Here is an 18,651-nt window from a genome sequence, read left to right as displayed (position 1 = left end):
GTTGAGGCAGTGCTCCTTAATATGAAGGTTTGGGGACCAGACCTCATATTAAGGAGCACTGCCCCAACACCCTCCTTGTTGAGATGAGTTCAGAAATGGAAAGAAAACATTCAGAAACTATATGATATGGTGACAGTATGTTTGTATCTATTGAATTTAATAATAAGCAATTGGTCTTTTGTCTTATGTATATATCTTTTGTTTCCTAGTTCATTTGTCTTGCATTTTATAAGTTATTTGTTTGAAACTTAAGGATTAGGGAAAAAAACAAAAGACTTACTTCATCACATAGTTTAGAAATCATTGAGTTAGAGTCTCTGAGAAGGGTGAGGCATCAGGAAATGAAAATATGAATCCAAGGATTATCTAGAAGTTTCTGGCTATGTGTGGCTGGCCATATTCTAGGCAATATTTAGGTTCACTTGATTCTGTGAAGTATACCTTGTGCTTTATAGGTGAAATTTAAAAGTACAATGCTATTTTAGAAAAATTAACAAGGGACTGTACTCCACTACTGTTATTAATTAAAAATACTCATGCTTCCCATCTGAGGATTTTTGATCATGAGCCCAGAAGTGCAGTTTGGCCACCCTTCTTGTAGCACAGTGCCTTCCATCTGGGAGATCCTAAAAATATTTATTAAGTTCAGTTGATTTCTTTTAAGAGTTAGCAGAAAATAGGTAGTTCACCAAATAAAGTCCAGAAAAGTAAAGTAATTTTGAAAGGTAAAATTTGGAAGCCTTTTAGTTGTATACAGCCTCCACCAAATGTTATCTGCCTTGTTCTGCTTTACTGGATCTTTGTGAGTCAGAACTTTGAGAATATATTATTGAGGCACTGCTTTGAATGTAGAAGATTTATGAGATCCTAAGTTGTTTGTTGTTGTTTTAATCAGTTGAGATTTTTTTAGTAAACTGAATCCTTAATTTGTTTTTTGAAAGCTCACAGATTTTTAGTAAATTCCTTGATATAAATCCTATGTGGGTGGCTATTTATTTAGAAAGATTTTATTTATTTATTCATGAGAGAGGCAGAGACACAGGCAGAGAGAGAAGCAGGCTTCATGCAGGGAGCCTAATGTGGGACTCGATCCTGGAACTCGGGATCACACCCTGAGCCACAGACAGACACTCAGCCACTGAGCCACCCAGCTGCCCCCTATGTGGTTATTTATAGCTCTATTCCAGTTGTACTACAAATACTTAAATTACTCTGGGAAAAAAATCTATTTTCCAAGTTAATATGCTACAGTATTTTCCTTATACTGCAACATTCTACTTCAACAAATTTTTTAAATTGGCCATATAAGAAGAAAATAATCAGCCATATGGAAATAATAGCATTGTGACATATTGTCAACTTTCATGTTAGATTTGCAAAATGGAAGTATAATTATGAATAACAAAATAAACACATGTTCTATATAACAGTATGCCATGATGTTCTTTTGACACAATGGAAACAATTGCTAATAAAATAAGGTGTTTTATTTGGAAGAGAGAATTTGTTCCTGGCAGTGGCTTTCCAATTTTGCCAATTTTAAAAGCGACTATGTTGGTGGGTGAGATAGTTACAGAAAAAATATATACAATCTTTGTGCTTAGAATAAATACATTATCAAAGTTTCTTCATGCAAAAGTGAAGCAACTCAAATTCCTAAAGCTATCTCATTCTGGGAGGAAACAGTAGAATATTTTCTTTCCTCAGTTTATCACTTCCACTAGCAATTGAAGAAATTTACATTCTGAATTTCATTTTAACTTCAAACTTCTGTCTTTATTGATTCTGGCATTATTTTTATGAAATATATATAATATAAATGTGAATAATATATATACACAAATGTATAAAGATAAGTCTGTGGGAAATTTCCCTTGTGCAGTGTTTTGTGTACTTCATTCCATTTAAGTGTCGTGCTATATTTTCTCTGTGTTTTGTTTTCGGCATATTAGCAAAATCTTTTATGAGTATACTCCATTCTATTTTCTTATTTCTTCCTTCCAGAGAGTGTAGCACTGTATTCTGTTTATAGTGAGGATTTGCTGTTGATAGACTGAAAAAGATCTGAAAATCTACCTTATAATCTCTTGATATACAGAATTAGAGAATAATATTGGCATGTTATAAAACATTTTAGTATAAGCATGATATCGTGTTTTATATTTTTGCAGGAAGATTCTTTGGCAACAGATGATTTCCTTGTGGACTACTTTAATGAATTCCTAAGCCTTCCAGTAAGTGTATTGTTATGTTCTATGGACTTTATTATCAAAGCAAAATGTTATAATCACTGGGTTATCTTGTAGTACAAATATATCAGGAATAATATTTTTTAAAACTATGAATTAAAGCATTTAGGTAAAGTTTATGTCTTTTTATGGAGTTAATCATTTGGGTTTGCATCATATTTAGGAATTATTGAAGAAAACTGAGTCAGTTGTACCACAATAAAAATGAATGAGTGAATAAATGAAAGAGAAAGCTGGAATTTCTCTAACCATTAAAAGTCTTCTGTACAAAAATTAAATAAATAATAATAAAAAATGAATGTGGATAAACTAGGAAAAAAAGTGTTCCATACAAAATCTGATGCTGTTGTATTTGGCATCATTTCAGGCTTTGAACAGAGGTGATAAGGACAAAATATCAAAAGAAAAATTAAGAAACTGTATTTCTTGCTTCCAGGCAATTATTGGCGTCCCCTTGGAGAGATATTAATGTGGAATTTGTGTTTAAGTCAACTAGAATTTTATATCAACAGTAAAGAAGACATAGGTGGGTGCCAGATAATAGATTTTTAGTCTTAGAGAGTGGTGCCTGATAGACTAGTATTGGGGGATGGTGGGAAAAGTGAAATGGGAGTGCATAAAAACACACTGCTTAGTAAATCAAGTTAATCAGGAATGTCAGATAAAAGATAAGAAAAGGTTTTCAGGGATCCCTGGGTGGTGCAGCGGTTTGGCGCCTACCTTTGGCCCAGGGCGCGATCCTGGAGACCCAGGATCGAATCCCACGTCGGGCTCCCAGTGCATGGAACCTGCTTCTCCCTCTGCCTGTGTCTCTGCCTCTCTCTCTCTGTGTGACATTCATAAATAAATAAAAATTAAAAAAAAATTTTTTTTAAAGAAAAGGTTTTCATTATTGGTTATGAAAATGCAAAAAACTTTTTTTTTAATTTTATTTATTTATTTGAGAGAGAGTATATGGGGGTGGGCAGAGAGTGAGGGAGAAGAAGACTCCCCACTGAGTGGGGAGCCTGACAGGGCTCAAACCCAGGACCCTGAGGTCATGACCTGAGCTGAAGATGCTTGACCAAGTGAGCCACTAGGCAACCCCCTCCACCCCCGCAAAAACACTTTTCGTTAACATATTTACCAGGGAAATTTTGGAATATAAATAAGTCACAAGTTATTTTGTTTTGTTTTGTTTTTATTTTTACTTTGTTTTTAAAGATTTATTCATTTATTTGAGAAAGAGAGAGAGCATGGGAGCAGGGGGAAGGGCAGAGAGAGAGAGAGAGAGATTGAGAGACAAGTGTACTCCTGGCTGAGCAGAGAGCCTGGGCTTGATCCCAGGACCCAGAGACTATACCTGAGCTGAAATCAGGAGTTGGATGTTCAACCGACTAAGCCAGTTAGGCACCCCACAAGTAATTTTAAAGGGAGTGGGCCATGATAGCCTCTAAAGCCTAGCCACTCAAAATGTCTTTTGAAGGGAAAGTACTAGAGGCCTTTCCTTGCCTGGATTAGTTTTTGTATATATGTACGTATCTATGTACACGTGTTTGTTGTTTCATCTTATTTTCCTTTTTCTTTTCTTTTGTTTTTAAGATTTTATTTATTTATTTATTCATGAGAGAGGCAGAGACACAGGCAGAGGGAGAAGCAGGCTCCATGCAGGGACCCTGATGTGGGACTTAATCCTGGGACTCCAGGATCATACCCTGAGCCAAAGGGAGGCTCTCAGCCACTGAGCCACCCGGGCGTCCCTTGTTTTCTTTTTTCCAAAAGAATTTGTTTTCTCTCTTCCTTTTGGCCCACCTAGGCCTCTGGAGCCATTATGGGGGTTAGGTTGAGACATGAAACACACCTCTTCTTTTCCAGCAACAGTCCTGGGTGATATTATAGGATACCTGATGGGTTCTTGTTTGTCTGATTTTTCAACTTTCACCATCCAGTTGTATATTGGGAAAACCCCGGCAGCATCATGAAACTGTCAGAATTTTGCTCTTCCAGATTGTGCAGTCTTTCCTCTCGGCTCTGCATTCTCCATTCTTCCTCTAATTTTTGTGACATTTTAAAGGGAAAAATCTTTGCATTGGATCTGATTTCAGCTTCTTAAGATTTATATTTCATTAACTCAAGATTTGTGATTACCCTGACTTTTACTTGTTCCAAGACATAAATTCCCCTACCTAACTTTCTTTTTAAAAAAATCTATTTTAAATTAGGGAAGTGACATAACAATACTAGATAAAATTTACCTTAAATGTAAGAAAAATTCGGCAACAGTCCAGCCATCCAGTGAGGATCAACATTATCATTTTTGTGTGATTCCTTTCAGTGTTTAGGTGAAATGGCAGAGTGCCTCTGTAGTCATGTGTTCATCCCACCCAGCAGACCTCTGTAGTTTCACCCTTTCAGTATGTCCCATGCAGCCCACCTGGGTCGCTCTTGCCCTATTTTCTGTTTCTCCAAATCCTTCCACTTTTACATTTTCTCTCTCTCCCCTCATTCTCTCTCTTTCATTCCATTGCATCTGCATATGGTACCATGCAATCTACCTATTAATTACCCATGCTTCATGCCACAAGATAGGAGAAGGGGAAATATGGTTATAGGTTTCCAATAAAGAATTTGGGGACAGAGAGAAGAAAGAATGATGGATTCTCAAACCAAGTTCTGGGCAAGATTCTAGAACAGATTAGTAATGTTTGGTTTATGGGCACTTAACTAAGAAGTAGAAGTCAGCATGAGTTTGCTGAGAATAAGTGTGATCTCTCTTTTTTGGAGTGCTTTCGACAGGCATTTTAGGGGAATTGCATAAATTTAACATATTTTGGTTTCAGGAAAGCATAATGATAATAATAACAGCCACAATAATAATACAAATAAATGGAACCCTGTTACTTCCTATTCAAAACACTCAAAAGTGGCTTCTCACTACACTACAAATAAAGTAGTATATGTGATCTGGTTCTTGCCACCTCTTGGTCTTTATTTCCTATGCCTCTTCCCCTTATTAGTTCTTTCCCAGCCTAACTGTCCCTGTTCGTATTTCTCAACCATGAAATATGCCAAGCATACTCAGAGGCCCCTCCAGGCTGGGGTGTTCTTCCCTGAGATACTCGTTATCACCTTTTCCCTGATTTAAGTCACTTCTGTCCAGGAAATCTTCCCTCCCATCTCTAGCTAAAATAATACATGCTCCACTTAGGCTCATTTATTTGTCTCCAAACCCCTTATCGTTATCTGTGAAATGCGTTTTCAAATATTTGAACGGATTCTCTAACTATAGCCAGTAGGGGTTGACTCTTAATAGCCTAACGAATCAAATCCACATTCCTGGCATGGAGTTTAAGATCTTTGCAATTTGGCCTCTATCTAACCTTCCTGGTTTTACCTGTAGCTCCATACTGCTTATGTCACCGTGTGGGATCTTTCCTGTCTTGGGCCACCCCTCCCCCCCCACACCTGTTCTTCCTGTGCTCATCCTGCAGTGTAATGGTTAGGAATGGGAGTGAGGCAGAACTGTTTGAGTCTAGCTTCTCAGCTTACTACCCATGTGATCTTAGACACATTATTTAATTACTTAATTCCTTGCTTTCCTTCCCTGTGAAAACAATGTGCCTATCTTATAAGGTTGTAATGAAACAAGGTAATGTATATTAAGTGCCTGGCACAGAAGTAGTGTTCTTTCTCTTTCTTTTTTCCCTTGACTAGCTAGACCATCTCATCTTCCATTCCTGAAACATGAGAGGCATTCACTCCATAATGAGACTGATGGATCATCATCAGTCTAGAGAATAATCTTCTGCACCACACAAATTTGTCATTGGTGTTGACTTTTCAGATTATTTTTATCAGGGTCTTGGATGAAATGTTGCAAGTGAACTAGTGTTTTTCCAGCTTAAAGTCACTCAGCTAATAGATGACAGGGTCCACCCAGGTCCATATGGCTTAAAAACTTCTACTACATTGTACTGACTATAGAACTGACAGCAGTGGGATGAACTGAGAGTTTCAATAACAGAATCTGGTCTTGTTTTTCTTGTGGTAATCTGAAATGGTCTAAAACAAACCTAATGTGTCTTTAAGGTGCATTAACAGAAGTATAGTTAAAATCAAGAAAAATATTAGTCTGGAGCATAAAAGGCACCCAATAAATGTTTTTTTGAATCATATTGAGTTGTCAGACCACATTTGGAATATTGTGTTCCATTCTTGGTGCCATGGGTTAAGAGTTGCTCTGCCAAACCGGGCTTGGGGAGACTGAACCAATGAACACTCTTGAAACCACGTCAGATGAGGAAGGGTTGAAAGAAGTGTGGATGTTGAACCTGGGTTGGGGAATGGGTAGAAGTGTTGAAATGGATCAGCTTTTTCCAATTTTTTTTTCTTTTTCCAAATATTTCAAGGTCTGTTTGAGGAAGAGGAGTTAACTTGTTCCATGAAGCTAAAGGCAGAACCAGGGCCAGCGTTTATGAGGATATTTTTTCCTAGAAGAAAGATGGTTTGAAGTTTGCTTCCTAGCAGTAGAACAGAACAATAGGGCTAGCATTGGTCACAGGAGTCAACTTTCTGTCATTGAAGGTATTCAGATAGATTGTTTTATGGGGATATATGTATCAGGTAGGAAATTAGATTTTTCCAGTGAAAGAAAATTTGATTGATAGTCTCTATTTATTTTTATCTCAGGAGCTTCATTGTAAATTTCCTGGGGCCAAGGATAGGTCCCTTTCTCCTGTATCTCCCAAAGCTTCTTGAGGATGATTCTGTTTTTTATTTGCAAACCTTCAAAAAAAATCTTAAAGATTTTTTTTTGAAATAAATAAACCTTCTAATCTTCTGCCTCCCCTCCTCTACCATCTCCACCTCCATCCCAAAGCCCCAATAATATAGGCCTGAGATAGAAAGATGTCAATATAGATGATAATATTCTCAATCTAAAAGTCCTTCAGTTATCTAGATTTCTGAGACTTGTCCATCTTCTTACACATCTGTAGTGACATGGTGGCAGACCTGGATTGTGGCAGCAGTGGTTCTAGGAATCAGGCTTTCTGGCTCCCCCCACCTCCTTCTTTCCATTACCCCATTATACCCGTGGGTTACACTGTAAGATCCAGAAATTGATGGCTGGTAGCCAGCCTCCATGTTATTTTGATGAGGGGAATCCAGGACAGTTGCTGCTTTTATAAATGATTATGGCACTTTCCAAATCCTAGCTTTCATAACTTCATTCTGTTTATTCTGGTGCCAGGTTCATATTCAGATATTGTTTTCATTTGGTGTCTGAGAGAGTTTTTTTTTTGTTTTGTTTTGCTGTCAACTCTTTATGGGTGTTTGCTTATTAAGTTTTCTTCTGTGCTATAGTGTGAAACCTTTTTTTTTTTCCTTTTGGTTTTGTTTTGTGTGTTTTATGCTCAGTGACTGTTGTGGGATTGGGTAGATGAGCCCACATACAGATTTAGGTTGGTCCTCTGTGGGTGGTTTAGAATGTTTGTGACATTTATGGTTTGCAGAAGCTGAAGGGTGGCCTGTTCTATACCCTCCTTGCAAGGATAGGTATGTCATGTGTTTGCCAGACCATGCTTAGCTATGTGCTTTTGGAATTTTACCATAACTTCTTTTTTGGGACTGATTCTCCACACTTTTTTCTTTAATCTGTAAACTATTATAATTTCTTGCAGCTTTATGAAAGATTTATATGTTGGATGGATTGTTGGGTAAAGGGAAAGAGAGAGAAAGAAAGAGAGTAGAGATTTAGGGAATCTGTGGCATGAAGGGGGATGAAGGGCTTGGGGCTTCCACTGCCAAAATTTAAATACTCGGAGATTAATATTTAAGGGTGTTGATGGAGTCTAGGTAGTACTGCTTAGTACAGTGTTTATGCCTTTGGGTGTTTTTTTTTTTTTTAAGATTTTATTCATCCATTCAGGAGAGACAGAGAGAGAGAGAGAGAGAGAGAGGCAGAGACACAGGCAGAGGGAGAAGCAGGCTCCATGCAGGGAGCCCAATGTGGGACTCAATCCCAGGTTTCCAGGATCACGCCCTGGGCCGAAGGCGGCACCAAACCGCTGAGCCACCGGGGCTGCCCTCCTTTGGATGTTTTGACAAGCCTTGTAGCTCTAACGTAAAGCACTCAGATTATCTAGTTAACTCATTTTATTAACTTAGGATATTTTCTATGCATTTTATGTAGCACACTATTCCTTTCATACCATTGGTAAATATGTCCAGTAAATAGTTTATAGTTAAACATCTAAAATGACAATAAAGGGTGGCCCAGGTGGCTCAGCGGTTTAGCGCCACCTTTGGTCCGGCGCCTGACCCTGGAGACCTGGGATCGAGTCCCACGTTGGGCTCCTTGCATGGATCCTGCTTCTTCCTTTGCCTATGTCTCTGCCTCTGTGTGTGTGTGTGTGTCTCTCATGAATAAATAAATAAAATCTTAAAAAAAAATAAAATGACAATAAAGCTTAGATCGACAGAAGACATTGGTAACTGACTTGTTATAGTCAAGTAGTCACATGTTTTTCATTCGCCGACTAGGATGCATGTTTAAAATACAGCTTTGGAGCTCAATTAGTAGAGACAGAGTTGGAGCAGAGATGAACATGTATTAAATTAACCTAGTCATTAGTTTTTAATTTAAATAGTGTTCAGCTAAATAATTTGGCACCCGGTAAGTTTCAGTGGTGCTCTGCTGGCAGTTTAAGCACATCACTAATTATTCACAGGTTTTTTTTTCCCCCTCTTCTTCTCAGAGAAATGTGGAACCAGCAATTTATTGTGGTAAAAATACTTTCATGCACTTGCTTTTTCTGTGAAAATATTTTTCACACATGGATGACTGGTACTACAAAGTTAGCTTTCATCACCTTCAGGTCAATTCATTTTAGAACATTGGGAAAATGATACCTTTGAAATAAGAAAATTAAGTAAGGGAAAGAGCAGTCTGCAACAGCTTGTGGAGAATTGGGTTTGAGGCTCAAACTGAAGATTTTTCCTGTCATATGATTTAAAAGCTGAGCATTCTCTAAATCAGCTGAGTCAGCTTTTTGGGGAGAACGACTGACTTTCTACATCATTCATTTCTGTCTCCCCCACCTTACATGTGTTTTATTGTCACATGCTAAACTAACTGTAGGAGTTTTGTGGATAGGCTGAGAAATAGTGAAAACAAAGAGCTTGTTGCATGAGAGAAAAAAAATTTTTAAGCAGACAACAGGACTTTGCATAATAAAGACCAGGGTTCGTTCTTCTGTGTACAGAACATAGATGGCCAGCCCCTCCACTTACATGAATACACAGGTAAGTCTACATGAAGTAGTGGACAGAGGTGGGCCTTGAAATTTGTCTTAACCTGGCTCCCCATCATCCTAAGGCAATGATTCTCAAACTTGAACATGCATTAGAATCACCTGAGGGTTAAAAAAAAAAAAAATCACCTGAGGGCTTGTTAACACAGAATGCTGGGCCCCACTCTCAGAGTTTTTGATTAGATAGAGGGATGGGCCTGAGAATCTGCATTTCTAGCAGGGTCCCAGAGGATGCTGATGTTCCTGGTCCAGGCACCACACTCAGAGAACCAGAATTCAAGAGAATAAGTTGAGAGTTATGCATATAATAGAAAATCCTAGATGAACTCATCCTTTGCCTTTCTCTCCAGGCTTATATCCTATTATTCCCCTCTTAAATAGTAAGTTTTAGCAATGTCAGACCACTTGCAGTTGATCAATAATACGTGTGTTATTACTCAAAATGAATGATTTGTGTTCAGTAGAGAGAGTGATGGTGATTTCAAGAGTGAGGATGATTTTGTCTGTTGTACTAATCCATAAACACACATATACCAGTCCATGAGCATCCTGACAGGGTGTGAGGTGGGGATGAGGATCTGCTGTTCCTTCAGGGGTCTCTTCCTGCTGCCTCTCCCAGTGTAGTCAGCTGATCATGCTGAGGGAGATTACATGCATCTCTCTGTATAACATGAGCTTTAAATACAAGCCCTCCATTTCATATGATTCCTAACTGAAGAATCCATGACCAATTTCAATACCAGAGGAAAAACTCTGAACAGCTTCTTGAGAGGTAGGACAACATTGTAATTTATGGGTATTTTCAAGGATTTCAAGGGATAATTTTGACTAAACATGATTTCACTTTATGTGCCCACTGTAGAGCTCATTGCCTTGCAGGAGGAGTCTTTCTGTCTCTGTGTATTTACATATCTTTCTTCTCTTGGATCAGCATGACCTGAGGACAGATCTGTGTCTTATTCATTTGGGGCTTTGTAGAGAATGCTCTGGATTGGCTCACTCAATGTAGCAGTATATCATCTATCATGATATCTCATTTAACAAGGATTCAATAAATACTTATGGAATAAATGAGTAGAATAACAAAGGAGTGGAATTGGATGATCTTATTAGAAAGCAGAAGATACTCATTTTTTTCCTGAGAGACCATCATAGTCCAATGGAGTATCAAATATGGAAGGCACCTTGGGATTGTTTAATTAAAATCCCTTTTATGATTAAAAAAATCTTAGAAAAACAAAGTAATTTTACTCAATATTGCTTCCATTTAATAATTCTACGTATCCTTTTCTGGATAGATTCTAGTTTAGCCAAATCCCTTTTAAAGTACAATAACTAAACTAGATAAAATACTCTAGTATTACTACCATAGTCTCTGTGGACAGATTTCCTCTTCAGCATTTGCATGTTATACAAATTCAAAGTATTTCATTTTTTGTTGAATCTCTTCATCATAGAGAAAAATGAATGACCATGTATTGTTCCTGCAAGGGCAGAAACAGTGTTTTATTCAACTTATATCCTCTTTGCTTGGGACACCAATTGGCACTAGGGCATTCAAATGTTTTGTTTTTGCTGAAATAAGTGAACTAGGGGAAACTTTGAATCAGTTATTTGCCCATTTTATAAACCTGGAATCACTGTGGTGTTAAGGACCTCTAGAGATCCACTGGAAATCATGGCTTTTGAAGAAGGAAAACACTTTTTTCGCCATGGCAAAGGCTCTATCACATTTCAGTTCCACTGAGATAAATTCTTAAGTTTAAAATTGTAAATATTTTAGCTACATCTCTTTTTAAAAAAGTAAATAGGGTCATGTCATTTAATCATGAACACAATTAATTATAGCTTTCCTTCTGTTGTCTTTGTTTTGTTTTGTTAAAATACTTCTGTGCAATGTGGAAAGATCTTCACTTTCATCTGCTTATGCCCTGACTTTTCCTTCCTCAGGATGGACAGATCCTGCCTCTTTCCTCACTTGACTTGCTTCAGAATTCAAGTATTTCGTGCATAAGAGTAGCAGGATCTAAATCACATATGAAACCAGAACTGTAAAGGATCTGGGTGATATAGTTTTTAGTCGTCCAGATTCTGCATTTCAGGAAGTTGGAACAGATCCCAAGTGAGCTAATCCACAGCGTCTGCTGACACCTACTGAAATTCTGCATCAGCCCTGGGTTTAAAGCAGTTTGTAGTCATGAACCCAGAATTCTACAGTGAGCTCACTAGAGGACTTGCTGTAAATCCATGAAGAGATCCCCTAACCTTTTTCACCTTCAGTTTTGCTTTGTTAGTTGAAAATGAAAGTAATTGCTAACTACCTGTCTTAAAACCTGCCCCTAGCCCCTGTGAATGCTGGGGACAGTAACCCACCCAAGAGAGTTAATAATTACCACACCAAACCTGGCTATGATGGCAGTAGCACTGAGGTAATGGCCAGCCTCCCCCGAGCATGGTGATGGCTCTGCTTATGGATGTAAGCATACTACCTCACCAACCCAAGAGCCAGCAAAACTCCAGACTGCTACAGGGAGATTCTTCCTAAAGCCCAAATAAGATTATATTACTAATTTAGGATTTTCCTACTCCACCCTATTTCCCAAAGGATCAAGATAAGCCTATGCTTCTTAAAATGGCATGCAAAGCCTTCCATGATCTGGTCTTATCCACCTCGTCTACCTCAAGTCTTTCCTCTGTTCCTTTAACTATTTCAACTATGACTATTCTAGTTATATTCTAACTGCATGGAACTGCTTAAAATTACCCACATGCACCATGCCGCTTCATGCCTCTGTGTCTTTACTGGTAAAACACCTTCGTTTGAATCCCAGTTCCACTAACTTTTGTGGGCTTATTGCTTAGCACAGTGCCTGACTTAGAGAAGGTGGTTAGTACATGCTAGTTTTATCATATGTGAGGCAAGATGATAGTAAAGAAGGGGAAATATGTTGTCTTTGGGACCAGATAGACTTGTTTCGATGGCCCTGATGCAGCACTTTACAGTTCTGAATCCATGGCCCATCATATAACCATCCTAAGTGTCCACTTACTATAAAAAGTGATCACAGGAATGTGGAAGGATTCAGATAGTGCATTTAAAGTGTCTGTCACACTCCTGGCACATGGTAGATGTCCAGTAAACAGTGGTTCTTGTTACTGTTATTATTTATACCAACTGTACAGTAACCATTTCCTACTGAGTAGGTAACATTGGCTACTGAGGGGCTCAGTGTCACATGTCCTATTTATTTATTTATTTACTTATTTTATTGGAGCCTTTTTTTTTAAACTTGTGTAGCAGGAGCTATTTTATTTCTTCATAGAACTAACTAATTGGCATCCTTTGCTTTGGATTATCACAGTTTTGTGTTCCTCTGTCTACCAGGTGTGAGGGTAGGAGACAGAAAAAAGGAAAACAAATAAAGGCCAAACCTGCTCTATTGTTCCTTGGATCCTCAGTACTAGAAGAAATCTTTTCCAGATGGTCTTCTGCAATCTACGGCACCACTTCCCCCTCCCCATAAATACATAATAACATAAATTAATGTTTTATGTCTGTTCTCTCCCAAGTTTAATTCAGTTCCTTTCTCCTACCAGTTGAATCTTGTCTCTGATATCAGCAGACTCATTTATCTGTTTAATCTAGTGATAGTGTAATTCAGAGATAGTATTTGACATTCAGGTAAGTGATGCCTGTTTGAATCTCATGTTTGAAAGACAGATGCAATTAAGTGTATTTATTGAAGAAACCTTATACACAATTTATTGGTAATTGTTGGTATTTGTCCATTGAGCTATATTTGTCATTTTTGAAGGGAAATCTTAGTCCTGAGGCCTGCAGGCCTGTAGACTGACATTCATATTGAACTCTATTGTTCGTGCACTTTAATTTTTTTTTTTTTTTTTTTTTGTTCGTGCACTTTAAATTCCTTAGGAGGGGAGACCATCAGACTTTAGAGATGTGATGTTATCTGACATTAGAAGAATATATATATATATACATATATATATATACACAGATATGAATATTTATACATATGCACATATATATTTCTAACTCCAATTTTATGACATCCTGCCATTATTAAATTTTAATTATAGTATGTCTAGTTATCTCTTAGTAAAATTTGAAAGAATTGATGCTCTCCCTAGGATGGTTATTGATCCAAGGGGAAGGGCTGGATATCTTCTACTACCTGGCTAAAAATATATAAACTAATCTACATGAATACATGGTTCACTAAAGGTATTCTAAAATAAGTTCATATTCTGAAAAAAGAAACCTGATTCTAGATTTGGAGGACAAAATGGGAAAAGACAGACAGCCAATCCATTATTTATATGTTATGGAGATGGAGGCCCCAAACATGTTTAATGATTTACTCAGAGTCGCAGAGCTACTTAATGGCAAGCTGTCATTCAAGCTCAAGACTCCTGACTATTGTATATTAACTGACTGACTTTAAATAAAAGTTGGCAGCATTTAGTAATTACTGAGAAAAGCTCAGAAATGTTATTGCCTTCAACTCTCTCTCTCTCTCTCTCTCTTTTTTTTTTTTTTTTCCACAGTGAAAGGAATGGTGTTGAAATGGTCTTAAATGAAGAACACATTGTATTTAATTTTATCCTTTTGAGCAGGGGAGACTTTAGCTTTCATGGCTCCTGGGGATGAAAGAGATAACGGGAGTGTTATTTCTTCTTCCTTTACTCTTTCTTCCCTAGTAATCCACCCCCTCCTAAGAGTAACATTGCTTCATAGAGACCAGGTGTGTATTTCTTTCCAGTTCCAAAGAAACACAAGGGTAAGATGTTTATGCAAAGGGACTTTCTGCCATAATACATCCTTAGTTCTTGCCATAAGTACATTGGAAAGGAAGGATAAAATGGGTTCCCTTATCTGTAGTCAAGAGATTTCCAAGCTCCTAGAAGAGAAGAGCTAATGATTAAGTACACAAAAGTTTGTGTATGTATATATGCTTATATTAACTGTCAAGTTGTCTTGGAGACAGTGAGTTTCTGCTTTATAAAAATTTAAGATTTCCACAAATTTGTTTTGCAGACCTTTTCAGAGGCAGTTAGATTTAATGTGGATTATGGAGTTTTTGAAATAGTTAACAATGCTCCACAACTTCTAGAAAAGCAACTGAAAAAAATTCTTCGAAACCAGCAACCTCGAAATCCCATCTATGATGTTGTAAGGAAAGGAAAGAATGATATTAAACCTGTTCAGATGAATGCCCCCTATGAAGATGAGGCCATTAACGTCAACTACAATATTATGGTAAGAAAGTATATTTGAGTTTATATCTTCCTAGGTAGATAAAGCATTAAATAAGACTAACATGAAGTCTCTTGGGCTTGGCCTTCTGAAATGTAACTATATTTATTAAGTTTTATTGTACTTTTACATCATCATATTTGTTAGTTACTGTATCATTCATGTCAAATGGCCAATTTAATCTAGCAGTTTGATTTTCAGTATGAGAAGATTCATATAATTTCCTTTGAATATTTAGGATATCAGGTTCATTTGGAGCAGTAGAAATTTGAGTATCCTTTATAGTTTGTATGCATTCTAGAAAATGTGGGTATACAGTGAATTTATCTGATTTGGATTCTATCCTGACAAAGCAGCTGGGAATTATGACTTCTGACCCTCAAGTTACACTATGTAACTCTGACCTCCCTGGCCTTATTTCTGCTCTCAGATTTTGGATTTTGTCTCCTTAGCATGAGATTAACAACAACAACCCTTGGTTCTAACCTTGGCACTTTAACTTATTAGCTGTGTTCTTGAACAAGTCATTTTGATGAACCTTATTTTCATCACCTGTCAAATGATGCCTTTGCTACCTACTACTTAGGTTTGTTATGTGGCTCAATTGAAAATAAAATGAATGTTTAATATTTTCCATGATTTGAAGTGTCTGATGGAACTAGGCTAAAATATATTCAAAAATTACAACATAGCTCTTTTCCAGCCTGAAAGTTCTTCAATGTGTCTTTTACTGAATTCCAGTTTATTTGTTTTTCTTGTTTACTTTCATCAAATTAAGTACATTAATGATAATAGTATTTAAGATACTTTTATAAATACTAAAAATAAAAAACTATGTTATAGCCTTGTTTTGAAGTTTAAACAAGAAAATATATTCTGGGGGCAGCCCCGGTGGCGCAGCGGTTTAGCGCCACCTGCAGATCCGGGATCGAGTCCCACATTGGGCTCCCTGCATGGAGCCTGCTTCTCCCTCTGCCTTTGTCTCTGCTTTTCTCTCTCTCTCTGAATAAATAAATAAATAAATAAATAAATAAATAAATAAATAAATAATATTTTTTAAAAAAGAAAATATTCTGAACTATAAAGCACCATATAAATTGTTAACATTCATTCATGATAAAAACTTAACAAAGTAGTTTTAGAGGGAACATACCTCAACATAATAAAAACCATATGTGAAAAACCAACAGCTAACATCATCCCCAATGGGGAAAAATTGAGAGCTTTACCTCTAGGATTAGGAATAAGACAAGGATATCCCCTCTCACCACTTTTATTCAACATGGTACTGGAAGTCCTAGCCACAGTAATCAGGCAAGACAAAGAAATAAAAGGCATCTAGATTGGTAAGGAAGAAGTATAACTTTGAATATCTGCAGATGACCCCACCAAAAGACTACTAGAACTGATGAATAAATTCAGTAAAGTTGTAGGATACAAAATTAGTAAACAAATCTGTTGCATTTCACACAACTCACACCTAATAAAAACTCATTAAAAAATAAATTGCTTAAACTTGTTAAAGGCTATCCAAAACCAATAATAAACACTGTACATGGAAATACTATAACCATTTCCATTAGATCATAAGAAAAGAAAGAGTATATCTTTAAGCTAATTCAAAATTATTTTAGATTTCCTCGACAGAGTTTAAACACAATGAATGTAATTACTATCAATTTGCAAGAGTAAACTAAATTGTCTTTATTTGCGAATTAATAAATAACTTAAATGGTTTTTTAAACTGGAGTATTACAACAAAATCCAGGAAAATTTTAATGTAAACTTAGCATGTGAGTCACCCCCCCACCCCCATGAAGTTAAAGGACTCCAGAGTCCTCAAAATAATCAAAAAACAAACCTGGACACCAAAATTATTTCACATGTTAGAAAATGATACTAAGTTAAAAACCAATGATTTAGAAAAAAAGTTTTGCAAGTATGAGGAAAAGTATTTTACTTAATTTCTTACCAATCTTATCCAAGAAAAAGACAAGTAGTCCAATAAAATAATTGAAGTAATTCAACAAACTATTTATAAGAGTGGAATTAAAATAGAAAATGAGCAGATAAAAATATATTTAATCACACAAATTATCATAAATTGTAAATTTAACAAATTGCAAATTGTAAGTACAGCCAGATACCATTTTTTAAGATGTTAAACTGGCATATAATTTTTTAAAATTCAATTAGCCAACATATAACATCATTAGTTTCAGATGTAGAATTCAATAATTCATCAGTTGCATTTAACACGCAGTGCTCATCATATGTGAAATTGGCCTACAACTTTAAAAAATAATAACATCTAGTGTTGGTAGAATATTAATTGCTACAATCTTTGGGGATTAATCTGACAAAATTGATAAAACTTAAAAATACTGTGACTTATGCCTGGAAAGCCACTTTGGGATTTTTATTCCATACAAATAAATGTGTATATATAGGAGCTGATTGCAGCATTGACCAGTAGTATAAATATATTATATGTTTATCAATAGAAGAACTATGGAATATTATATGACTATTAGAAAGAATGTGTTTGAACTGTGTCTATTGTCCTGATGAGATAGATGCACATGTTGTATTGTTCAAAGGAAAAATCAAGTTGTAAATTAAAGTATATAATATGGTTCAGTTTTTATATAAAATAAATTCTACACAAGAGTTCCAAAAAATCTGTTGCATTTCTATACACTAAAAATGAAGTAGCAGAAGAAAACAATACCATTTACAATTGCACCAAAATAATAAAATACCTAGGAATAAACCTAAGCAAGGAGGTGAAAGACCTATACTCTGAAAACTATAAAACACTGATGAAAGAAATTGAAGAAGATACAAATGGCAAGATATTTTATGCTCATGAATTGGAAGAACCAATATTGTTAAAATGCCCGTATTATCCAAAGCAGGCTACAGATTTAATGCAGTCCCTCTCAGAATACCAACTATGTTTTTCACAGAACTAGAACAAATAATACAAAAATTTGTATGGAGCCACCAGAGACCCTGCATAGCCAAAGCAATCTCAAGAAAGAACAAACCTGGGCAGCCCCGGTGGCGCAGCGGTTTAGCGCCGCCTGCAGCCCAGGGCGTGTTCCTGGAGACCCTGGATCGAGTCCCACATCGGCCTCCCTGCATGGAGCCTGCTTCTCCCTCTGCCTGTATCTCTGCCTCTCTGTGTGTGTGTGTGTGTCTCTATGAATAAAAAAAAAAAAAAATATATATATATATATATATATATATATATATATAAAGAACAAACCTGGAGGTATCAAAATCCCATATTTCAAGATATATTACAAAGCTGTAGTAATCAAAACACTATTGGTAGTGTGTGGAGGCGAGGAAAAATTAAGGCCATCCCACCTAAAGTTTAGCATTAGCACAAGTACAGCCATCTTAGGCCCCTGTGAATGAAAAAAAAACTGCAGAATGTCCTCAATGTCCTCAGCAGAGAATCCCATATCAGAAAGACAACAGAGCCTATGCCCGTGGTAGAAAATCCCATATTAGAGTGAGAACAGAGCTCAATGCCCTTGAAAGCCCCATATCAGAATGTAAACAGAACTTGAGAAATTCCTCCACCCCTTCTGAAAAATCCCCTAGACCAGCCTATAAAAAACCCAGCTGTAACCCACTTCGGGGTCCAAGTCCCTGCTCCGCTGTGTCGGGTGTACTTGGACCCAAGCTCGAGCTTGCTAATAAACCCTCGTGCGCTTGCATCGGTGTCAGCTCCTTGGTGGTTTCTCGCATTCGCAATCTTGGGCACAACATGGGAAGAATGTATCCCTTAAAATTATTATTTTTGTATCCTTTGGATAAA

General features: G+C 36.8%; 1 protein-coding gene across 19 annotated transcripts in view; it reads left to right on the top strand.

The window, feature by feature from the left end:
• RGS22 (regulator of G protein signaling 22) overlaps positions 1 to 18,651 on the top strand; it is a 129,145-nt gene that overhangs the window by 13,819 nt on the left and 96,675 nt on the right. For 17 of the 19 annotated variants that reach the window (XM_049093110.1, XM_049093112.1, XM_049093113.1 and 14 more), the window contains 2 exons: positions 2,172 to 2,234; positions 14,601 to 14,822. In XM_049093110.1, the coding sequence (XP_048949067.1) occupies positions 2,172 to 2,234; positions 14,601 to 14,822 (285 nt within the window). Of the gene's footprint in view, positions 1 to 2,171; positions 2,235 to 2,685; positions 2,776 to 14,600; positions 14,823 to 18,651 lie in introns of all 19 variants that reach the window. The other 2 variants (XM_025450110.3, XM_049093107.1) reach the window with 1 other exon arrangement.

The sequence above is a fragment of the Canis lupus genome, chromosome 13 (assembly GCF_003254725.2).
Source record: "Canis lupus dingo isolate Sandy chromosome 13, ASM325472v2, whole genome shotgun sequence".
NCBI lineage: Eukaryota > Metazoa > Chordata > Mammalia > Carnivora > Canidae > Canis > Canis lupus.
Note: the sequence above shows the minus strand (reverse complement) of the source record. Positions and strands in the feature narration are given on the sequence as shown.